At 48.8% G+C, this 964-nt stretch overlaps 1 protein-coding gene across 1 annotated transcript; it reads left to right on the plus strand.

Moving 5' to 3' along the window:
• Positions 1 to 221: 221 nt before the first annotated feature.
• LOC121373453 lies at positions 222 to 590 on the plus strand. Its single transcript, XM_041500118.1, has one exon. The coding sequence runs from the start codon at positions 222 to 224 to the stop codon at positions 588 to 590; it is 369 nt and encodes a 122-aa protein (XP_041356052.1).
• Positions 591 to 964: the final 374 nt, after the last annotated feature.

Raw genomic sequence — 964 nt, forward strand, 5'->3', positions numbered from 1 at the left:
GAGCCTTGGCAACGGGGAGTGGAAAATTCCAAGGCGTTTGAAACATGCCCATATATGGTCATGGCGTGGGAACACCATGAGTCATCCCAGAACGTGTTCAGACACGTCTTGACCTCGAGATAGCTTGGGGACGCTACCTTGGGGGCCTATGAAAAAAACTCAAATTCAGGACGCTTGCCATTCGCTCAGCGACACTGCTAGAGAGAAAACGTATACCGTTGATGAATGATACTTACGACAAAAACACTACAGAGGGCCTTTTCAAAAACGAAGAAAACGAAACGAGATGCAAACTTGACCTTGGCGATAACGTCTGCGTCGTGGCTAAACTGTGGAAGGGGGACATTGCCATTCACGTTCGTCAGTTCGACGAGGACCGAGTAAAACATTTTCCCACCAAGAAAGGCGTTTCTCTGACGATGAACCAGTGGTTGGAACTGGCCACCTTCAAACGGGAAACATCACAACATCTCGGTGGGAACGTCTACGTCGAACGTAGTTATGCCGGCGTGGATATTCGTCAGTGGTGGTATTGTGATCAAGAACTGAAATCCTCCCGTCGCGGCGTTCGACTGACTGCCGAACAGTGAAAAGAGCTCCAGAAATGCGTTGACACTATCTACGACTTTGTGCCGGAAGTGAGAGACGATATACTGTGTCACCAAGATCATCAGAATCTGACGGGTGTCACAGAGTGTTCGGAATGCAACCCGAGATATTAGACGTGTCCAAACACGCTCGGTGACGTCACGGGAAAACCCCAGGACGTGTTTGGACATGTTCAGACATTGTGTATATAAACCTTAGATTTAGAACTGTTCGTCATTCGTCAGCTGACCGTTGTAGAGTGAAGACGTTCGCTCCTAAGATGTTCCCGACGCGGACAAGTGGACCCGCTTTTACAAGTTGCAAGCCCAAGGCAAACTTAAGCCACATTTTCCAGTGCAACTTGGTGGGAAAAGTC

Source organism: Gigantopelta aegis, chromosome 5 (assembly GCF_016097555.1).
Source record: "Gigantopelta aegis isolate Gae_Host chromosome 5, Gae_host_genome, whole genome shotgun sequence".
NCBI classification, from domain to species: Eukaryota; Metazoa; Mollusca; class Gastropoda; order Neomphalida; family Peltospiridae; genus Gigantopelta; species Gigantopelta aegis.